General features: G+C 37.1%; 1 protein-coding gene across 1 annotated transcript in view; it reads right to left on the reverse strand.

The window, feature by feature from the left end:
- Positions 1-42: 42 nt before the first annotated feature.
- Positions 43-20525, reverse strand: part of KMT2D (Histone-lysine N-methyltransferase 2D) — a 46597-nt gene continuing 26114 nt past the window's right edge. Inside the window, exons 2-6 of the mRNA XM_051215772.1 lie at positions 8636-14926; positions 7145-7593; positions 6467-6720; positions 4613-4950; positions 43-4330 (exon numbers count right to left, since the gene is read on the reverse strand). Of these exons, the coding sequence (XP_051066308.1) occupies positions 10565-14857 (4293 nt within the window). The 5' untranslated portion in view covers positions 14858-14926 and the 3' untranslated portion in view covers positions 43-4330; positions 4613-4950; positions 6467-6720; positions 7145-7593; positions 8636-10564. The remainder of the gene's footprint in view (positions 4331-4612; positions 4951-6466; positions 6721-7144; positions 7594-8635; positions 14927-20525) is intronic.

The raw sequence follows: 20525 nt of genomic DNA on the forward strand, positions 1-20525 counted from the left end.
ATATTATAAAATCCAGTCGTCTAAGAATTTCAAAACACCACGATATATTCTGTTTCATGAATTAACTAGATGACGTACAATTAGATTCTCAGAATAGATATATTACGTTATGAAGTTGTAGACACAACTTTCTTCATAATTTTAACGGGATGCTATCCTGAGACAATAATTTCAAGTGGCTGATGTAAAACCCACTTCAGAAAAAACGTGAAAAGGATTTAAGGCAAAAGAAAATAATGTTGACTTAGAGACAAACTAGCGACAAATGCACACTACCATCATCTTCTAGGTATCGTTATCCTGAAAAAGATTGTTTACTAGTCTTTCCTGAAGAAATTCCTGCACATACACATGGTCTAGATACTTCATTAATTTACCAGTACCTATTAAACTTACAAATTAAATTAGCGATAGCTTGACATATGTTCAAATTAATGACAGACCTGTGGTGTTTCAATATCATGTCTACTGATACACTACAATTCATTTAGTTTAACGCTTATGAATGATTTTCGCTTCAAACTGTGAAAACTAATTGATATGATACGTAAATGAACTGAGTAACCCTCTCCAAAATGGATATATCTACCACGCACGCAACGTTGTACACGATACCTAAATGTTACTTCACGAGATTTCGCAAAACCCGTAATAGATGCACATCACTTTTATAGATGGCTGCAGTTACTTCAAGGAGAATTATTAGCCTAAACTAAACCTTGATAATGCGAGGAAACGACTAAGCTCTTGAGTGACATGCGAACTGTCAGAAGCAACCGACAAGAACCCGTGCACTCTAGCATGCTAATAGTGGCTAATTTACGGTTATACATTTGTCGTAGATACTTGAACAGGGTGATTCGGCGTTGTGGGTGGTCTAACTGTAATCGTTACAGACCTAATGAGCAAACTATAATGATTTTAGAGGAAGGAAATAACATCTTGTTCTGTCGGAATGGAGTTTGAGTCAGATCTTCATTCGAGCGGTGGTGTTCATATAGAATAATAATTGCTTTGTAAATCGCTGCTCGCTTCATTCTAAGCACAATATGATAACTTTATATGCGTTCACGATATTCGAGTTTGGGGGACTTCTGCTAGAAATACCACATTCAAAACTCCCACTCATCCTGAGTTTATTCACGGTTACTTATTTGAGAAATGCGAAGAGTATTTTATACCACCAATTTGTAAACTGATGACCTGAAAAAAATTATAGCGTAAAATGAAAATAAATCCTTAGCCTATTACACTTGCACTTTTTCCGTATTTACAATGAAGTTGATAATTAGAAGTCCAGTAAGAAAGATTTTATTTCGGTAGTTTATCTTCTCAGTTCATCGCTTGCTTACTATCAGACTTCATTCTCAGAAGAAACACTTATGCACCACTAATCAATATAGCACTTAAGTATATTACATTCTCTAAAATGCTTTCAATAAATTTTTCATCCTACCCATATGCACCACAACTCCGCCTGTAGCTCTTTCAGGGTTACCGCTGATCGCAAGCCCGTATAAAACAGGAAGGTTGGGCATGGGGTCCGAAACCCCATCCCATCGGAAACAAACTTGTTTTAATATGCTAACCAGAAAAATAATATAAACCATCAAAACTGTAACGTGTGAGTGGGAGGATCTCCTTTCATAAGGATTATGCTTCATGGTGAAAGCCAAGGTTCCTCAGACGTCAAGAAGCCAATGCCATTTATAACGTCCAGAGCAACAAATAATGTAGGCACATGGAATGTCCGGACAATGTGGGGAACAGTGAAGGTCAATCAAATAGCTGTGGAAATGAACACAACGTACTCAAACTGAAAGGATTAGGTTTGAAAGAGAAGTTCTTGTTCTCTCCGTATGAAGAAAACGATTTGAACACACAAGGAGTTGCACTGATGCTCTACAAAGAAGCACGAAAAGCACTCATACAATGGGTATCTCATGATCCAGAATCATCAAAGCATTCTTCAAAACATAGAACGAGGTGAACACAATCAATGTTATCCAGTAATGTGCACTCACCAATGATAGCAATGAAGGCGATAAACATCAGCTTCGTGAGGTTTCAGTCGACCGTAGAGAAGTGACTGCGAAAGAACCTAACCATCCTAATTGGATACTTAGATGCAAAGTCGGATCGGACTACACTCACTATGAAGATATTATGGAACGACATGGACTGACTGAGAGGAAAGGGTTAAAACGGTGAGATCTTTGCTAACTTACCTGCATTCAATTGAATGGTTGTACGTGGTACTGTATTCCTCCACAAACGTATACACAAACCTACATGGGTCTTACCGGAGGATCGATCATATTTGCGTCAATGAAGAGTTCAGAAGATCAATGGGAGACTTGAGAGCAAAGAGACGAGCTGCACACCTTTAGATCACCATCTACCTGGTGGTTGCCAAGATGAAACTCAAGCTAAAGAACTACTGGACAACTGGAGAAACAGCATTACAAAGGTTCAATACAGCCTTCCTTCGACATACTGACAAACTCAACAACAGGTTACAAGTACTACAGCATCTACTCAAACGAGAGGAGACTACGATGGTGAACAACTGGAAACGGATCAAAGATGCACTAACTCCACAGTTCAAATAGGTTCTAGGCCGCAACAAGCATCATCATAAGGAACAGACACTTATTGATACCTTGGACAAGATTCAAGAAAGGAAGAACAAGAAGACAGCAATTAGTAACAGCTGAACAACAGCAGAGACAGTCAGAGCACAGATTGAATACACAGAACCAGACAAGAGAGTGAAGAGGAGCATTACAACCAACAAGCAGAAATACATGGAACACTTAGCAATGACAGCGGAGAAGGCTACAACACAAGGAAATATGAGACAACTACTATATGATACAACAAAGCAACTGGCAGTGAAATATTGTAAACCAGAGCCACAAGTCAATACGAACGTAAAGACGGTTCTACTGTAAGGAGTGGATACGTGCAGAACTACGACCGTCATCTTAAATGTACAAGTATTTATAAACAATTATCTACGCGAGATACTCAATGTCCTTGGGCTAGATACCATCAGCAACAACCGGAGATGGCTAAGAACCAATCGACTTTCAGTTAAACTGAAAATTAAGAAAAGATGTTGGAGGTGGGTAGGATTTGTTGGCTGACGCTCCACTGCGTTTTTCATCCGGTTCAGCAACTCGCTATTAAAGACTTCCGCTTATACTGACAGTAGTTTAATGTCTCTGTAGTTTTCACATTTGCTCAGATCTCCTTTCTTTGGAATCTTGATGAAGTCACTAACAGTACATTAATCGCAGAAATCATCAAACTGCATCAAGAGTAAAACCCTAATTTGGAATCCCGAAGGGGAAAAGAGAAGAGGAAGACCATTGCGTCGGAAATCGGAGGCAAGTATCAAAAGAAGGAATAGTACCTATAAAGGTCTGTTCAGGACAGAGTTCGATGGAGAACCAGGATGGGCTGCCTATGCTCCTCTGAAACGGGTAATAGGCGTAGGTAAATAAGCTCTAAGCACCACAAACAAAACTGCGAAATCACATAAGCAATGAACAGGTAAATTGGCGTAAAATTTTACTAGAATATGTATAAAGTGCATTAGAGATTGGTCAATTTTAGCCCTGAGCATCAATCGGATGATTCAAACAACTAATATACATGAATTAAGCGTCACTCTATCGCACAAGCAAATGGTTCTCTGATATAAGTAGCCAATTGGATAACGCGGTGTTTGAAGCAAACTATATTGGGTTTGATTCCCGGAGTGAACACCAACTTTGGGATGAAGGCATATCCAAACAGCGAGGCCCAAATAGGACAAAACACGCATCCTGGATTCCACTGCTAGCCACCATGTAAATCTGCTTATAAGAAGTAAGTCGTGCTTCATAAGCATCCGTCTAATAAACTAATGAATGACTTCATTAAGTAAATGTAAATTCAAAACAAGTGTAATTTCGACAAGATTAAAAGTATTAAAATACACTTGACAGTTATGTGCAAACAGAGAAATGCAGACATCCGAAAAAAACATGTTCATTTCATCATAGGATCTATGGCGAAATTTAAAAACGGCGAGCCCTTTAAGAATGTGAGCGAGAAGAACTTGAACTAGAGGATGAACTAGAACCAGAATTTGAACTTGATGAAGAGGAAGAAGATGATCCTGAGTTGGAAGAAGACGAAGACGATGAACGGGAAGATGCTTTCTTATCACGACGGTTAACATCTCCAGGTTTTTTATCACCTCGACCAGCAGTTGATTGTAATTTTGCTTTAGGACTATGGGACCTAGGTCGTTTAGGGCCAGTTCGAGAGCTTGGAGGACCTACAAAACACAATAACATTTTAAAAATGCATTAAGAAATCAAAATACCTAGTACTTAGGACAGTATTGTAATGACTTGATTAATTAAAATATGATCATGAAAAAGGAAATTTAAAAACTGACATAATTAACCATATTACTTAAAAAGACAAATAAAACAGCCCCTTTTAGAGTCAGCAAAAGAGACTATCCTACGTTTAAATATTTGGTGTTCGACAATATATTACATAACCAAATGTGTTACTCAATATCTTAATGAAAGAAATAAAACAATGAACTTACTAGGTCTGCGGTAACGTGATCCCGTAAGAGGAGAACGAGGTCGATTAGTTGAATGACTTGCAAATGGACTGCCACTGCTTCCTCGTCGGTTTCTTTTGAGTTCATTATCTAGACGACTGCCACGTGTTCTTTCACGTTCACGATCCCTAATGCGTTCTCGAATTCGAGAATGCTCTTGCCTATCATGAGTTCGAAAATGATTGTGAGAAGCATGTTTTTTACCAGAATCTTCTTTCACACGATTATGTTCTGTGGAATCATTAAATGTTTTTGAAGTATGACCTTCGCGATTATGTGACCTTGCACGATCATGCTTTGATGAATCATGGCCTCTTTTTCTAAAAACCATTAAAGAAGCAGTTACGAAAGTATCAATATAAGATAAGTGATAAAGATAAGAGCTAATTGTTACTTTTTTAAAGCCATTGGAAAGAGAAAAAAGAGACAAGGAGGAATCAGATTAAAATTTGGGAGAACACAAAGAGTGGATGCACCTGCACCATTGCAAACGATTTTGAGCCATGTCATTCAGAGTCTCTAACCATCGGTTGCCATCATCTCGCGGTCCCCAACAAGGTAGTCTACACCTATCAATATGACTCAGTTTACTTGTCAGTGACTTTATGGATTTGTGCCATGTTTTGGTCTGGCCGCCCCTAACTTTCTTCCAACCTACTCCCACATCATAAAACATCGCACGTCGAGGCAGCCGGTGGTTGGGCATACGTAACACGTGTCACAGCCATCTCAACTGATCAAGTTTCACCACGTCATCAATCGATTTGCCATCCTTACCTAGTACCCGTTTCCTAACAACTCCGTTACTTACTCAATCGTCCCACGATATACGAGCAATGTTTCGAAGACACCTATGATCGAATACTAGTAACCTACGAATATCCTCTACTCTTACCGGCCACGTTTCACTGCCATAAAGTAGGACGGAACGAACTGCTGCGCAGTAAACACATCCTTTGGTTGATAGACGGATATCTCGCCTACGCCATAAATGACGCAAGTTGGCAAAAGCTGGTCGAGCCTTCTGTATCCGTGCTGAGATTTCGTCACACACCAGACCACAAAGGCTGATCAGACTTCCAAGATAAGTGAAGCGGTCGACACGCTCAACTACTTCACTCCCTATCATTAGTTCGGGTGTCGATGCAACGCAATCCTGAAGCAACATTTTGCATTCCCAGGGGGAGAATCGCATCCCGAACATACTTGCATTGTTGCTTTAAGTGGTCAGAAGACTCTGCATTTTGTCAGCGTCTTCACCAAATAGAACTATGTCATCGGCATATTCCAAGTCAACAAGTGAATCTCCTGGTAGGAGTTCAACCCTTGGAAATTTAGATGAGGAAAATGTTATCTCTAAAAGTATGTCAATGACAAAGTTAAACAAGAATGGAGAGTGTGGACAGCCCTGACGAACACCACTCGAGGAAATCAATTCTGATGACAGTTCGCCATAAGCTCTCACTCGACCAGTTGTGTTCGAGTAGAGAGCCTTTACAAGGTTAATGTACTTCTAGGGTACTCCTTTCAATGACAAACACTGCCATAGAACAAGGCAAAGAATTAATCACAGCTCTAAGTAAGAATGAAAACAAATCATATTCAATGATGTTATATGCGACTTAGTACTTCCAGGCAATTTTGATGAATGTATAAAATTAGTGAAAAATTTATAAACAATCTCTCAAATTAATCTGGTTTATTATAGATTCAATCTAAAGCATCGTAGTTCTGGGTGCTACTGAAAGTGATCAAATGAAAAAAACCTTTAAACTGTTTCACATATCCAGTAATGAAAGCCGGTCAATGTTAGGTAAAATATATAAAGTTACTTACCTGTAGCCTGTTCGTTCATCTGAACGGCCTGCACGATCACTTAGGTGTGCCGTTCGAGAATGAACTTCAGAAACTCTTACTTCTTGTCCATCTATTTGTCCTCCATTCATGAAATTAACTGCATCACTGGCTGACTTGGAATCGACATACTCAACATAACCATACCCCCTGTTAAATTCCGGGTGAATACGATCAGGTGGAAGATCAACTGAATGGATTTCTCCCCATACGGAGAATATTTCCTGAATATGAACCTAGAATGTAATAAAGAAAATGGGAAAATTTTGAAGAAGAAATGTTTATACTGAAAAGACAAAACTGAAAGTTACATTTACATACGCCGACCTCCAAAATATATCCCTTATGTTCAGGATATTATTTCAAATCTATATATTTTGGGTTTCCAAGAAACGACAACGCTGTCAATGCAGTTTGCTAAAACATGACTAGTATTAGAATGATACGAAAAAAAAATGATAATAGAGATCTTGAAGGTAAATCAGAACTATGTAAATTTTAGTGATTAAATGTTGAAAAATTGTATATAATTTTAGAAGTGTACATAATAATTATGGTTTTGCAAATTGACTTGAAGTATCAGAGGGATTCAACAGATTTCCTAAATCGCGTTTCTTAAAATTGTTGAAGAAAACAGAAAATTAAAAAATCGACTATTACCTTTGTTATATTTTTAGTCAACTTCTCAATAAGTACACGAGTAAACCGACTATCGGATGCAGAATTGTTATTAGGAAGAGGTTTTTCTGCATTGTTCTCCTGGTTTGACTTTGATACAATATTATGTGATGTTTTATCCCGATTCTTATTTTTCGATGTCTCTGCAACCTTATCGTCAGAATCCTGCATTGAAGACGAAAGTGTCGACCCAGTAACAGCTGAAGTATCTGGAACTTTTAATAAGTGATCTGTTGAATTTGATTTTGGGTTACCCTCAGGTTTGCTTAGTTCATCCTTAGAAGTTAATGCACTGACTACTTTTTTCTTTGAATCACCAGGTTCCGATGATTTATAAGACATCTGTTGTGTTTTATCGCTTACTTTAGAATGGATAGAACTTGACTGACCGGGTGGATGAGGACGTTCACTAAGGTTTTTTGTATCCGAAGCTAAATTTGAAATGAATAATTATTTGGGCATTTAGTACTGCAGAAAGGAATTTTGTTTAGCGAACAGACTAAGAAACATAAATGGAATAAAATATTGAGCAAGTAACTTTAGGTTTAATATATGTGCAAAAATATCTCCTAAATGGGTGACAGACGGCATATTCCTATATTTTTCTTTAACTGATGAGAAGGGAAGATTCGGAACATACAATTAACAAATATTCCTATGCTTAATTTTAATGCATAATTTGCGAGAGATTCAACGGGACTTGGAGCATCAGAGACCAAATGTCTATCCGATCGGTATATTTAACTATATCGACCTCCATAAGTAACACATTTTTAATAGATGTGCTGTAAATAACAAATTATTATACTTTGATAACGTAACTGAGTTATTCGTGTGTATCAAGAAGTGATGAAGCAATATACAGTCAAAAAAATTATTCGCAGTAATGAAAGATTAGAGTCAGTACGTAGACTACATTTTGAACAGTGATATTTTAAGAAAACTCGAATAAACGAGTCGATGTAATGTATCAGGTGATTCAATAATTGATGTGGAAATGTAGAAAAACAGTAACCCTTGGTAATTAAAGCATTAGAACTACTGAATCCCATATAGATGAATTAGTTCTCGAGCTCCCAACAAAATCCACTCTCTCTAATCGCCTTTAACAGGTAACATACACGAGTTGTTGAGATGGGACATTTCACTACAGCGATGTGAAAAATTCCCTGATTAATTTGCTGAATACACTGGAGTTTATACCTTGTTTATTTATCCATGGACAAACGTTTACTCTCTTTAGTTGTACCGTAACCTCATTTAACTACGGTATGCAATCAAAATATCTAATGAAAGGACACAAAACTACTATCGTGTTAGTTAACAGGCAAATAACTAACAAACCTTGATAAAACGGGATAAATATTTCTAGGATTCGAGAGATACAGTCTTAAATAGTATATAAAAATACTGCTGGGGTTGAGTAACAGGTGTATTAACAATATGCGAAAAACAATGCAGCTACACGCAAACCTGGGACAAGATTAGATTTTTTGGATCCCTTCGATGAATTTGAGGAGTCCGATGCCGAAGAGTCATTTGAGTCAGAATCAGATGATGACGAATTGGAATCTGAGGAACTGGATGTTGACGTACGACTTCGTCTAGCACGTCGCCTAGGTGGACTTCGAGTAATCTTAGAATGGGAATATTTTCTGTCGTGTTGTCTGGAACTTGAAGAGTGGCTAACCTTGTGTGTACTTTTGAGAGGGTTCTTTTTTGCAGATATCAAAGTCTTTGTTGAACTCTTATTGGTGCTCAAATCTGGCATCTTGTCAACTATAATGTATAACAGAATAAGAAATTAACGACAGATTCACAAGTAAACAAAAGTCACGTAAGATCATGATTATATGAATATAAAAACACGTAATGTAAGGTAACATCGTCAAATCCGAAAACCAATAGTTCATCGGTCTTAACAGTGACAAAAAAGTAATCTATATTTTACTACTACTGCTTTCACTTTTATTTGCCCGACAAAGTATGTATGATAATTATGATTTATTCTCGTGTATCAAAGACAATGAGAATTATTATCAAGACATATTAGTTTCAAACGACTAACCATTAGGCTTAATATTCTACATAGTCCAAACATCAATATAAGCAGTCGTCTTTACATGGAACTTTAGATATAAAATGCTAACTATCAAAGTGAAATACGTTTGTGGGGATCAGTGAGATTATTAGTTTACAAAATAGTTGACTAAAACGGAATATTAAACAAGGAATAATTAATAAAGAAGTCGATGCGATTATTTTGAGGTAAAGCTAACGTAAGTAAATGCAATTTATAATCAAAAATAGATTACTGTAGATCACCCCATCATATGAAAAAATGGTAATGGTTACGCATGATAAATAGTGACTAATTACTTTCAGAGTTACGGGAATCAGTTTGACATTGGAATGTAATCACAGAAATCATGCTTTGTTCCAGATTTTTATAATAATATAACTTATCATCATGATACTCAAGGTGGTCATGTTGCTGTTATTCCTCAATAACTTTAGATACAAAACAAGGATACGATATATTTTGTTTACAATTCGAAGAAAACCAATTTACTGAGCCACAATAAAATAATCACACAGCCATTACCAAATTCTTACAAAGTTCAATAACATGACCAGTGTTATGTATCGAGCCCCTACGTAACAATTAATTACGGTAACACTAATAAATGAAAATTTCACACTAGTGTTGCAATACATTACTATTTCTGCGGGCTCTATTTGAGTTGAATGCAGGAATATTTATTTTAATTCAGGTTAAATCAAACCTCAAGGATCATATATAATATAAAAAACAAGAGGATATTTGATAAACTGAGGATATGGACGGAATCTGCATTTTATAGTCAAAGTTAAATGAAATATCACCAAAATGCAAACCAATCAGTACATATTCAAACAGTAACAAACTTAGAAAAAACCATTCAAGAATTTAGGATTGATAGACAATTTTATTATAACTTTCGAAATTATAATACAGAAATTGATAACATAAGTTTAAATAAACAAAACCCACAGCCAATAAGATGTTTTATACATAAACTCAAAGGATCAATATGTACATAAAGAAAATCTGAAATTTGATTAAACTAAATGAATTTGGCGATTATATGACGGAAATAATATCACATAGGTTAAAAAGAAAATGCGACCATACTTATAGAGAACGTGAACTACGTTGAAGAAAAACAAAATTAACTCAAAAATATCTGAAAGTTTGATTTTGAAAGTATAGTAAATAAACGTTGGAAAAGTACAGGGAGTATTTCAGGTAAGAGATATATAGGCGCAGTTCGATAATTTACAGAAATGTGAAAACGGCATCATCAACAACACAACCTCAGAACATATGTACGAAATATTTGAAATTAAAGCAAATAACTATCAGTTCATCCATTTTCGACAATTAATTGAACCACAAAGACATGGAATCCGATCCCAACGATCTTCTTCTAGGTCAAATTTGTAGTCATATGTCAATTCATCACCTTTTTCGATGTTTTTACTAGCAATTATCACTATGTGGTTAGAATTATCACAGTGGAGTATCTCTGCAGTACAGTTAGGGTCACAAGAATGATTAATATAACGAGCTAAACCACCAGACATAGTTGCATCCACAATCCAATCGTCATCGACCCGAAACATGTATATTCCTCGATTTTGCGACTCATATAAACGTTCTCTTCGATTAGCTACTTCGTTACGAATGACCTCTCCCAGATACTCAATAATGAAGGTACTTTTACTTATATCACGAGCAGCATACAATCCCAGGCCTTGTATTCGAGATCGCGCTAAGACGACATTTGTTTTCCAATCCCAACGTAGTCGACGATACTGTTGAGATTTGCTGGTCATGCTCGGAGACAGAGAATTTAGGTAAGTGGGACTTCCGATATCTGAACTGTAAGGATGACCAGGAGTTTCAAGAAAAACGTGGTTGTGGGCAATATACGGACAAGTGTTAACATCTCCAGTAGACTTGCGCCGGATATAAGTCCGAAGCTTTGGTTCAGATCGAGCAGAGCCTGTAGGATTTATTGCTAAAGGCATTTCCTGAATTAACTGCAGTTTACCAAATTTGAAAAGGTAATTGCTCAGACGATCTACACCAGGTAAAGATTCGATCGCTCGAATAATATGAGGCTCTGTAAGACCATATAACACCTCACCTTGTATGTTATCCTGCAAAATTCGGAAAAACGACGAACATTTGCGTGACGAATTTATACGATTTATTATTTTCCGCCAAACACCATCGCAGGTCGTATCTTCAAAGAAGATTTTTTCTTCATTTGGTTCTATTACTTCTACAGTAAACTTTACTAAAATAGGATCAACGAGGGACTGATTTACATCATCTGGCCGTACTGAATCTTCTATTCGGCAATCATAACGGCAACGCTGACCCACGTGACGAAAAGACCAATAAATTCGAGAGGTCCAGTAACCGACAGGATATATGAAATTCGATGTATGGAAAACTCCACTAGCTAATTGTTCAGGTAGCAACTGGCCTATTCGATGCAATATTAATGTTCCTATACGTAATTTAAGTTTTGGTTCCTTAACATTTTGCATTGAAGTGAAATGATCTTCATCTGATATGATTTTTTCAACCTGTGAATGTTCATCTCTGGAAATGTAAACCTTTCTTTCAACAGCTAAGCTATCAAGGTGGGGTATATTACTTGCACTTTTAAGATGTAACGGACAATACATTCCTCGATCAGGGTGAAAAGAACAATTGATTTGATAGGCACATGGTAGGTGATATACGGCTTGGCAATCCGAATCAAAACAGGGTAAGCCAGCTCCCAGATTTTTACAATAGGTGCAAGGAGTTTTCGAGGCCTTTTCCGAAGAACAAGGTACATCCATTAACGAGCCACTAACTGTTTCATAGGTTTCGTAACACCAAAGTATACAGTTTAGATGTAACCATTTATCGGTATTGTAGTTAAGCAATCTACTGGTTACATCATTTGATCCATCACCTATTTGATGGCATAACTGGCATACGCGAGTGTCGATACATGAAAATTTTTTAGATAGAAAACTTTTCTGGGACATGGGCAAATCAGAAGAGCTTCGCAAAACATTGAATGAGCATACTGGTGGGCTACCAATAAGTCTTCGCCAGCGAATATTACGCCATCGTTTCACAGTAGAGCTAACCCCAAATAACATACGATTAGATGTTTCGTTGGGACTTCTTTTGAAATTAACTTGTAAATCTTGAGAAGAAAGACGTTTAGAAGATTGCTTCATACGTTTAGGATGATTACTTTTAACTAATAAGATGATAAGCGGCTGAGATTCGATTGTTGGAGTAACTGTAATGGGAATATAAAAATTGTTGGCATCAGGAACAAATGACGTCATACAGTTAGGTCCCTGTCGTTTCAACCTTGCTAAACAGCTAGAACTGCAAAATGGTAAGTAGCTTTCCTTATCGTGAGACTTCCATTTGAATGTCTTCTGAGGTAACATTATTTGCATTTTACAATACGAGCAGGTTTCATGTGCTTCGCCATTAAGTCGATTACATAAAATAACTTCCTCACAATACTTTTGATTAGAGTTGTGACCGGTTATGAACCCGGATCCAAGAGAATGTTTGTCGCTGACTTTGTGATAAAGAGGAGGTGTTATGCAACCATTAGTATACATGTCACAGGGCTGGTTTGATGTTAAGAGGTCGAGGGGAGATACTTGGTTTACAGGAGAAGGAGAAATATAATTAGAATAGGAGTTTCGACTAAAAGTGCGTTTATATGCATCTGATAAAAAATTTTCATGATTTAAACTATTCATTTTTTCTTCGGTATCAGGACGTTGAGCTAAGAATCGCAAAATAATATCATCCGGAATAGGTCTACATTCAGGTTTACATAAAGACAAAGGAAAACGAAAGTACTTCCGGCCTCGTATATTTACATCATTAGTGTAGTTCCCCGAAAAACGATTTTGAGGAAACCTTGGTGAAGGAATCGGTGGATATAAGTCGAATGAATGATGGAGTGGAGGATCTTGCAGAAAACGATTGACATTTTGTAAAAAAACAGGACCCATTAATGCATCTGCAGGAGAGTGATTTGAAATATTTTCACGGATTTTATCATTTAATGATCTATGACGCTTACCACCACGCTCAAGAACTTTTGAACCCTTCCGCTTACATTTCGACCCAAAAGAATCTTGACATTCAACCACTGGAAAACAATTAGTTTTAGTCGTTGAATTTGTTGCATTACTTTTCCAGTGATGCCTCGGGTCCAAATTTTGTGATGAGATTTTCCTATCGGTATTTTTCATTGATTCTTGAAGTAACACTGCATTCTTATTACGGTCATTTGTAGGATAAGCTATAGAAATTACTGGAGTTTTGTGTAAATAATAGTTATAGTTAGGTGATAACTGTTTTGGTTCAATAGGATGAATAGAATTCTCCAAATCAGTAGGACTGGAGTAAACATTCAAAGATCTTTTTCCCAAGGAGGAAGTGGTTGATATTTTTCCTGACCCCATGATTATTGGATCTGGGTCACACGTATAATCATCATTAAAAAACTTGTCTCTTACAATATTGTGTTTAATTCCAAACATGGATGAATCGATTTCTTTTAGTAGATAAACGGATGGTACAGTGATATTTTTTACCTTTGAGGATTGGACTTCGGTTCTGTCATATACGAATTCACATCCATCACTGGAAGGCACAGAAGCGTCAGAGACACATGCAGTTTTTCGACGTTGAAGATGATTATACATATTTTGCGAACTTTGGTAAGCACTGTTTAAATCCTGAGATTCAAAGCATACTATAGAGTTAGATGTTCTTATGCAATTTGTAGAGCTTGTTGGATAAGTATTTGAGTGACCAAGAATAGCAGAGCACCCAATGACTTCAGTAAAACAATGGCCAGCTTCAGAAAAACAAACTTTTAAAGGTGAGCTGTTTGACGTAGTTATTTTGTCGGAGGAAATACAAGTTTCACACAAGTGCTGAAAATCAGATCCACGAGAATTACTGTGGTTTTTGTACTGAAAAGAATGAGCATTATCCAAATTGTTGCAACCAAAAGACGTAAATGCAGAAGTTTTGTTACATGAATATGAAGTTTTAAATGATGTATCTTGTGACACTTGAGTATCTGTGAAACCCGGGTGAAATGTATGTGAATTGGCGCGGTTATCAAGACTGATGTCTGTACGTACAGACCTGTAGAAGGCACTTTCTAGCATTCGATCTGAATACAAGATAGAACATTCATCATTAGCATTTGAACAATGTCCAACAGATTGAGGACATGGAGAGAGAGAGCATGCACTGTTTGAATGATCAGTATCAGTTAAATCTGAAGAGATTAAAAAGTTTACTGAACAATGTCCATCTGAACAATCACGAGAGCTACTTTTATCACTCGGCATTGATGGAAGTTCAAATGATCCAGGAGAAGAAACTTCTTTACTTGGTGTCTTGAAAGACGATGGTGATCTTTGAAACGATTCATCGTGAACGGATTCAGATATAAATAAACCATTTTTATTGCATAAATGATCTTCGTCACAATTAGGTGAGCACGAAATAAGTGAAAACTGGCAAACCTCATTTGTTGAAACAGTGGAACTATTATTTGAAGACCCATAAATATCCACAACGGTCGTCATATCTCGACAACTTGAAACGAATCAAGAGCATTTATCAAGATGAAAATAGGAATCAAAGAGTGGATAGCGCTGAAATTAAAAATGGATTTTAACAAGAAAATTAAGGCAATTACAAAAAGAAATAAAATGCATATTTTCGTTATATATATATATATATAAGCATGTGAGAAATGAATTTTTGAAAACAGGATCATGGAACATAAATTGGAAGTTTGATGGATATGAATTGAAGACGGTTTCCGTCAGTGTTGCGATCCCAGGCTTTTGTAACCAAATACAAGTTGTGACATTGTGTTATACGTTATTTGACTTATAACCGAGGGAACTAATTTCGCCAATCTTCACTTTACTTACAACTAACTAGGTGTAGAGTATTCTAGATTATGCTTATTAACTCGTAAATAAAAGCGCAGATTTATATTACATTCTGTTTTAGAACAATACATTACAGTACCAAAAAACGCCGAAAAATAGATATATATTATTGAGAAGCGAAGCAACATTTAGTTAGTCGATGTCATCACAACGAATAGATGTCAACTGTGGGACAAAAATGTAATGTTCTTGCTTTTAAGGAATAAGTGCGAACGTCAGTTGCTCTGCTACTTGAAACAATGTTGTTCAAATCTCCTTATCCATATAGGAGGATCTTGAGGTGTATTTTCAATACTTTTAAAGATAATCACATAACACAATGGTTTTGCTGAACTTAAGACAACGGTGATACCAAAAAAATGGTGTTCAGGTACATAACAGACGGAGTGGAGATAAGGAACTAACAAAAATATTTTTTACTTTAAGCTAACACACACTAGTTTTCTCAATTCAACACTATTCAGTATATTTGATGAGAAAAAAACTGAAAGCTATGGTTTTAACGCATATATGAAGTATCGTCTTTTGAACAAAGCAACTTACGTATTTTATTACTCCATAGAAACTTCCAGTTTATCATAGAATTCTAAAAATATGATCAGGTACTTGATGGAGAATGATTATGAACTTTAGAATCAGGGAATGGTCAACTGAGTTAAATTTCATGTTTCACTAATTGTCAGTCGATCATCATCAACATACAGCCTGGCAGACTTGTGTTGGCTCAATTTGTCATGCCATAATAGAATGACAAGAAATCAACAAAACGGATAGCGGAAGCCATCGAGACAATGTAGTATTAATGATAAACAGAAAGAACAAACCTTGGGACAGAGTAAAACAGTATGAAGGAATTTAAGATCCAGAGGAAGATAGAGAGTAGAATTACCTGAGCCATTGCAAACGATTATGAGCCGTGTCACGAAAGATCATTAATAATTGGTCACGGACATTATGGTTACCTAAAGGACACTAACCAAGTAGCCTGCATCTGCCTACATGACTAAGACCAACAGTCAATGATTTCATGGACTGACACCAAGTCTCAATTTGCACTCTCCTAGATCGTTTTCAATCTATTCCCATACTAGATATCTCCAGTCGAGATAGATGGTGGATAGACGTACGTCGTACATATCCCAGACACTTTAATCGACGAAGATAAACTAGCACATCAGTCACCATCCTATCATTACCTAGTACTCCACATCTAAATTCAGAATTCCTAACTCGATGGTCACAAGATATACCAACAATGGCTTCATGATACCTCTGATTGAGTACTAGTAACCTAAGATTATCCTGTATTTTTAAGAGTAGCGTTTCACATCCATAAAGTAATACAGCACGAACTGCTTCACAGCATACACGGTTCTTTGGTTGGCGGAAGAAAATCTCCCCTACGCCACAAGTTATGTAAGTTGGCGAAGATTAATCGAGCTTTCTGAATTAGGGCAGAGATTTTATTAGACACTAACCCGCCAGAGTTGATGGGAATTCAAAGTGAAGTTATCAACATGATCGACAACTGCACTATTTATCAATAGTCCAAGTGCCAACGTAAACCAGTCCTGAAGCAAAATTTTGCATTTAGAGAGAGAGAAATGCATCCCAAGACTGAATTTTGTCTGTGTTTTCACCAAACAGGACTATATCACTCGCATATTCCAAGTCACCAAGTGAATCCTTCGGTAGGAGATCGACTCGTGAAAAGTCAGACAATGAGAGTTAAGTAAAAGTGAAGGAAGTAGACAACCTTGAGGAAAATTACTCGGAGTTCTCAATTCCGATGACAATTTGTAATAAGCCATGACGAAACCAATAGCGTTAAAGTGAACAGCCTTCACAAGGTTAATGCACATTTTTGGTAAGCCCTTCAAATAACAAACTTATATAGAACCTGTTGATTTACAGAATCGAACGCTGCCTTAAGGTCGAGGAATACAACTATAGTCGGATGTCGATAGATATGACCGTATTCTGAAATTTGACGAACATTCTGTACATTCATGTCAAAGTCTGAAACCAGATTGCTTTTCCTGAGTTTGATAGTTAGGATATCGAGAACTTCAACACGTATCTTGAAGAGAGGTTTCGGGGTACCTGGGATAATATTTGATGAATTTGAATAATTAACACTGGTGATATATGTGGAAGTCGAAAAGCCATGAAGGTGAATGGTGGAAAAAGGAGTATTTGATAGTGAAGTTGGTGTTTAGTTATGAACAAAGTGATTGGTGTATTCTTTTGATAAAATTTTGAAAACAAATACTGGGTTTAAGTACTGAGTTCTAAGAGGTCGATTATGAATCAATAGGTGGAGGAAAAGCTACATTCAGTGATTTGTGTTGCTGAGACTGTACGACCGAATAAAGCCAGAAATAATAAAAAATAAATTCCTAGATACAATGTATACGAAAGAAGGTCAATCTTACTTCCGCATATCAATATAAGATTTTTGTTCAGCCAATTTTTTAAACATTTGGTTTTGTAAACTATTCAGAATGACTTCTGCGATAATTTCTCTCTTATTAGGACGAGGCTACTCTTGTTGCTTAGTAACCTTGGACGCTACTTCACTCGACAAGTCCCCAAATCAAAAGACGGCTGAACAGGAATGAAATTATATTCCAAATAATAAGGGTGGATGGAAGTAGGAATCACAATAAAATAAGCGCTAGTACATTTATAATTTTTACATAAAAAGATTCTAGAGTCTTTCAAAGTCTATGCTAGCATTGATTGGCTAGGAAAGAGCCAATCAGCGCGCAATCAAAATTCTGCACAGAACATGCTACAATCTAATCTATATCCCGCTAACAACTCCTATTCATTAACTTCAAATGTAATTCAGTTGTAATTAGTTACTTGATTTTTTGATGCATTTTATCACTATGATTTGTATTCAGCGACAATAATTCAGTTTATAGACTATAATCATTGTAACTGAATACGAATGATTACCTTGAGTGTAAATAATAAGTTCCCCAGGATCGTCACCAATACATCTTTTTTAGAAAACTTCTCCCATCCATTGAGCAAGGATTATCATTGAAGTGTTGTATATTAGTTCTCTGGTTTGTCCAGTTAGAATAGATTTCGTTCCGTATTAGAAGTTTCCAAGCCTTCATAATCGGAAATATAAAACGGAATTTCAATTCACAACATCCGTGTGAGTCGCTGATGATTATCTTTACACCATGTAGAGCGTTGAGTTTTGTAATGATTTGGTTTCCGACCCACATGACATTTACTTTGTGAATGTTACTTTAAAGATGGTAAAGTGGCAAGAGGATTATGCTGTTGGAAACGTTCAGTCAGTCAATGCTTTTCGATGGTCGACGCTGAATTGTTTCTATGTGAACCTCTAGAAGACTATTTGACCCACGACAGAGGGAAGACCTCCCAAATACAAAACCGTGATTACATAGTCTGATATGAATCTCGTGACATTGACCAGATGTATCATTTTACCTATTTTTGAGATGTGGCCTGAATTTAGAAAAATTTTAAAGCTTATAAAAGGATATTATGATACTAGTTTATTACGGTTACTATGATCTTTTCTCGAAATGTTAAGACATAGGGGTATATCCAACAGTGGCTAGAATAAACTGTAAAAATCCAGGGGTATCCAAATTAAGACGAGATATCAGCTCATGAAATCAATGACTGCTCATTTGAACTATATTGGTAAGCCCAGACAGCTTGGATAGGGTCCACATGACCAGTGGTAGACGTTGAGTGAAATAGCTTGGAATCGGTCAGTGTAAAAGACAGATTTACCCCTTATCTTCCCTTAGATTTTGAGTTTCTGTGTTCCTTCACACATACCTTTTCATTCCTTTATATCGATCTAATGCTCTGTTTTTCTTATTACCATCGCTACTACATTGTTTCGACTCCTTTGCTAATTTTATTAACTTCAGTTTGTTGTGATGATGTGGTATGGTATTGAGCTAATATACACTCGTCCCAGGCTCGAAGATGATTGTGGCTGACAGACTTATACCCAATTATCTCAAAATATTGGTGCTACCATCATTTAAATTGTATTCATATAAAGTCTCAGAGTCGCTCAAATACATTTAGAGCTAGTATCAACATCCCTACCAAAATATGTTGTAATGGTTGGAGCACAATAACTCCAGAGAACAGTGAAGTGTGTTAATTTTTGTAGATTAGGTTTAGAGGTAGTCCTATCTACTACGTCATTTATTCACTCTCTTTTATTCCCATTTTATGCATCCTTATTTTTCGACTTATACAGCAGCTCGCCTATGGTGGAAATTCGACTGTATCTAAACGTTCTCGAGTCACTGGCTGGTTGAAAATTGTATGCTACCACCAAATACAAATACTGAAGCAGTTTTTCTGAAACTACGTGCACCATTCAAACTGGCTGCCTTCAATGTTCGCACACTTATGCAGGTCGGACAACAGATAGGGCTGGCTATGTCTTTGGAAAGTCTTCATATCGACGTTTTTTGTCTATCCGAGACCCGTATTCAAGACTCTGGTGAAGAGCTACAAATTCGATCTCCATCTGTCGCTTCGAAAAGCTTGTTTTACGTGCGTTTATCCGGGGACCCTGTTCAATCTTCGTCTGGTCTTGCTGGCGTTGGTGTCGCACTAGGCGCTAGAGCTGAGGCAGCACTAATCGATTGGATCCCCATTAACAATCAGTCATGTGCTGTTAGATTGGAAAGTTCCATCAAATTGAGAAGAAATCGGCGTGAGAAACGATGTCTTTGCGTCATCTCCTATGTCCTGACAGATTGCGGCCCAGATGCAATCAAGGATGAGTTTTACCACCAGTTATCTGTTCTTCTCCAGAAAGTGCGTTCGACAGATATTGTATTACTAGCCGGAGACTTGAATGCTCAGGTCGGGCGTCTAGGCACAGAAGAGGGTCGTTTAGGTGGCCGATGGGGACTTGTTAGTCGCAAGACAGATAACGGGGACCGTCTATTGCAACTGTGCACAGACCATAACCTGTTTCTGGCTAGCATCAACTTTCGGCACAGTCATTGCCGATGTGCCACCTAACGTCCTCCCTCTGCATCTCAAGCCTGGACTCAGATTGATCACATCGCGATCAGCTACCGTTGGCATGGTTGTGTAAAATACTGCCACTCCTTTTGGAGTACCTATCTGGACTATGATCATGCTCTGGTCTGCGCCAATCTTACCTTACTTTTCAGTGGCTACCGAAGTGACCGCCACCAAAGGATTGATGTCAGCAAGATGGCTGTAACTAAGTATCGAACCGAGCTAGCTTCTAGGCTAGCTA

This window comes from Schistosoma haematobium, chromosome 4 (assembly GCF_000699445.3).
Source record: "Schistosoma haematobium chromosome 4, whole genome shotgun sequence".
Taxonomy (NCBI): domain Eukaryota; kingdom Metazoa; phylum Platyhelminthes; class Trematoda; order Strigeidida; family Schistosomatidae; genus Schistosoma; species Schistosoma haematobium.